Source organism: Nematolebias whitei, chromosome 6 (assembly GCF_014905685.2).
Source record: "Nematolebias whitei isolate Nwh7 chromosome 6, NemWhi1, whole genome shotgun sequence".
Lineage (NCBI taxonomy): Eukaryota > Metazoa > Chordata > Actinopteri > Cyprinodontiformes > Rivulidae > Nematolebias > Nematolebias whitei.
In genome coordinates this window covers 5,433,163-5,436,825 of record NC_056503.1, presented here as the reverse complement: position 1 = coordinate 5,436,825, position 3,663 = coordinate 5,433,163, and the positions used below count along the sequence as shown (strand labels likewise).

The 3,663-nt window shown below is 41.2% G+C and overlaps 1 protein-coding gene across 1 annotated transcript in view; it reads left to right on the top strand.

Annotated features, from left to right (window-relative positions):
• inpp5ka (inositol polyphosphate-5-phosphatase Ka) overlaps positions 1 to 3,663 on the top strand; it is a 23,346-nt gene that overhangs the window by 5,614 nt on the left and 14,069 nt on the right. Inside the window, exons 2-4 of the mRNA XM_037678444.1 lie at positions 2,276 to 2,380; positions 2,465 to 2,573; positions 2,681 to 2,797. Of these exons, the coding sequence (XP_037534372.1) occupies positions 2,276 to 2,380; positions 2,465 to 2,573; positions 2,681 to 2,797 (331 nt within the window). The remainder of the gene's footprint in view (positions 1 to 2,275; positions 2,381 to 2,464; positions 2,574 to 2,680; positions 2,798 to 3,663) is intronic.

Here is a 3,663-nt window from a genome sequence, read left to right as displayed (position 1 = left end):
TTAGCTGCATCTACTAGCATGTTTACCTGTATCTACTAGTATGTTTACCTGTATCTACTAGTATGTTTAGCTGTATCTACTAGCATGTTTAGCTGCATCTACTAGCATATTTGGCTACATCTACTAGCAGCTACATCTAGCATATTTAGCTATATCTACTAGCATATTTAGCTACATCACTGACTCAGTTCTTCTGACGGTGAAGTGATGAACAACCTGAAAAGCTCTGAGGTGGATCAGTGTCTCCACAGTAATAAGGTCAGTGTGTTTTGTTAAAAGTGGTGGGACACAATCTTATTGACCTTAAATCAGACACAGAGCAGCCAAAGACTTAAAGTCCTCCATCACTGAGCTTGGGTTAATTACAGAGACAATCATAAAACTGTAAATATGAACAAATATTATAATGATGTGACCTCCATACACCTGAAATCATCCCTGATGTTCTCGTCACTGTTTTCAATCCTTCTGAGGATCCGTCTCTTCTCCGGTGGTTTATTGTCGTCCAGACACAAAGTAGGATGCAGGTTTTCCTCCGTCGGCCGTTTGTCAACAAAGTGAAATGAATTCACAGACAGTGTTGTGGGTGGTCTCTTCAAGTTCACATTTTTCAGACACATTCTTCTATACGTCTTTACACAGAAACACTCTTTTTGTTTTGGTCCGTGTTCAAACTCTGTTGTTGAAGCCACTGATTTAGTTTGGTCTGGTTGTTCTGCAGCCCTGAACACAACAGGTACCTGAACGCAGCACGGCTGTTTTAGTAAACTTGATGGTTGTTAAATAAATATAAACAAAACAAAAACTGAGTTTTATCTGATAAACTGAATGTAATTAACTTTCAAATAAACCGTGGTCCGTGCTGCACTAGTTAACCAATGCTTACTGCTACTTCCTGTTTGACAGGAAGTAGTACCCATCATCATTTATACAGTAGTCTGTCGTTTATCATGGGTTTTAGGGACCATGCCCGCCCGCGATAAGTGATCACACTCATCACCTGTTAATCCCAGTCTCCCTCCTTAAATAAACAATTTAAATTTAAATACTGTAACACTTTAAATAAACAATCCATGCAGCTTGAACTGTTTATTTAAAGTGTTACAGTATTTAAATTGTAGAGAAGTACAGCAGGACTTCAAAGGGTTAACCCTTCATGCAGCACGGAGCAGAAATGTACTTCTTGATCAATTACACTGTAACAGCTGAACATAGAAGTTTTAAAATAATTCAAAATAACTTTTTAACACTTATATTTTGTGATTATGATGATTTTATGATGTGACATACTTTGAATTTTAAGTTGTAAGACAAAAGTCAATCGGTTCATCTGGACATCAAAGGAAGCTGCAGCAGGAGAAACGTGCATGGCAGAGAAGGAGATCAGCTGATCAGCTGCAGGAGGGAACTTCCCCCTGCACTTGTGGGCTGCACACATGGTGCAAAATCATGTAAAATAATTTATTTTAAATAAACAATCCATGGCTCATCCATCAATCAGCCAATTGTGTCATGTCCAATCTTGTTTTGAAAAACCGCGCATATAAAATCCATGAAAAACAAACCGTGAGGTAGCGAGGGACTACTGTTACTGAATACAGTAGAGCCACCAGGAAGAAGGTGGAAGATTCAATTCAGTTTATTTCTGTATCTCCAAGTCACAACAGAAGTTGTGTCAGGCCACTGAACAGAAACATTCACGTAATACAATCAGTAAAGTTCTCTGTCTGAGGAAGCAGCAGGTTGTTGACTCTTCTCTTCATCACAGTCTCATCCTGAGCGAGCACAAAGGAGACAGTGGAAAGAAAAACTCCCTTTGAACAGGAAGAAACCTCCAGCAGAACCAGACTCAGGACGAGTGGTCACCTGCTTCAGCCGGCTGGGTTTGAGAGGACAGGAAGGAGAGACAGACAGGATGACAGGTGCAGGTGAACTGTCCATAGGAGGAAATACAGAAACGTTAAGATATAAATAATTACAAATACAGCCAGGCAGAGTCGAGCAAGTAAACACAGAGAGGACATGTGGTCAGTTTGTCCTTCAGCAGTCCAAGGCATAAAGCCAACCCTAACTATAGGATTTATCAACAAGGAAAGTCTTAATCCCAGTCTTCAAACTGGACCATGTGTCAGCCTCATGGACACAAACTGGGAGTTGGTTCCACAAGAGAGGAGCCTGAGAACTGGGAGATCTTCCTCCCATTCTGCTTTTGAAAACACCAGGAATGATGATTGTTGCAACTCGGTGCTAATCCAGTTTGACTTTTGTTTCTCAGACTTCACATCGTGACGTGGAATGTGGCCACGGCTGAGCCTCCAGAGGACGTGACTTCTCTTCTCCATCTAGACTCAGCAACAAGTGCAGACGTCTTCATCATTGGGTGGGTCATGTTTGTTTCGTCATCAGTGATTCGCTCATATTTCTGACCATGGAGCAAAATGACCATCAAACTGTGTGTGTCCAGTCTGCAGGAGGTCTACTCAGGACCTGTAAGGTTTATATCAGACATGGTGTTCCATGATCCATGGAGTCAAAAGTTCATGTCCACTTTAGCACCGCTGAATTATGTGAAGGTATTAATACACACAGCTGTAACGTTTACCATTCGGACGGTAAACCAGGACAGGTGCGACGTGTTTTTGTACGTTTATGTTTGCGTGTTGTGTACTTTGTGTTGCAGGTGTCATCCATTAGAATGCAGGGTCTGTTGCTGCTCTTCTTCTCCAAGCTGGAGCACATCCCCTTCATCAGAGACGTCCAGGCGACGTACACTCGCACGGGCTTCCTTGGTTACTGGGTGAGCAGAACCACTTGTATTGTTTACGTACGATGGACTAGTGACGTGAGATATGATGAACTTAAAGGTTATCTCTGCTTTCTTGTTTGTTCGTGTTTTTCATAAATGAGGGGAAATATGGAAAGTCACAGCATCTTTCTGAGTTGTAAATTCATCCCTGAACACAGTAGAACACAGTAGAACACAGTAGAACACAGTAGAACACAGTAGAACCTCGAGCACAAACGTTGCTCTAAAAATAAAACTCTCATGCTGGTTTGCAGCTGTGCGCTAAAGGAAACACAGTAACCGTTCAAATCAGTCATGCTTACAGTATGAATTCAGTATTTACTGTCCTGTGGCAGCTCAAACACAAAGCAACGATCCCAGCTCTCAACATTTAAAAGCCCAAACACGACCATGTCGTGTAAAAGACAAAGGAAATGAAATACTTCACTAAAATGTTTGAAATGCACTTTACAATGTAAATAAAATGTGCTATAATATTAAGTTCTACTTGTTTTAATTCTGATGGATTGATAAGACATGTCAGATGTTTTATGCACTCAAGATTAAGATGAATGGAATTATAATGTCATCACAAGTGTTGAGATTAATTACAAATGTGTGTCAGTAACTTTGGACAGTGTGGATTATTGGACGTGGTAAACCGTTTGATCTGCCCCATCTCTACTGTGGACCCATGAAGCTGCCATGAAGCTGTCATGATACTGACATGAAGCTGTCATGAAGCTGCCATGAAGCTGCCATGAAGCTGTCATGATACTGACATGAAGCTGTCATGAAGCTGCCATGAAGCTGTCATGAAGCTGTCATGATGCTGTCATGAAGCTGCCATGAAGCTGTCATGAAGCTGTCATGAAGCT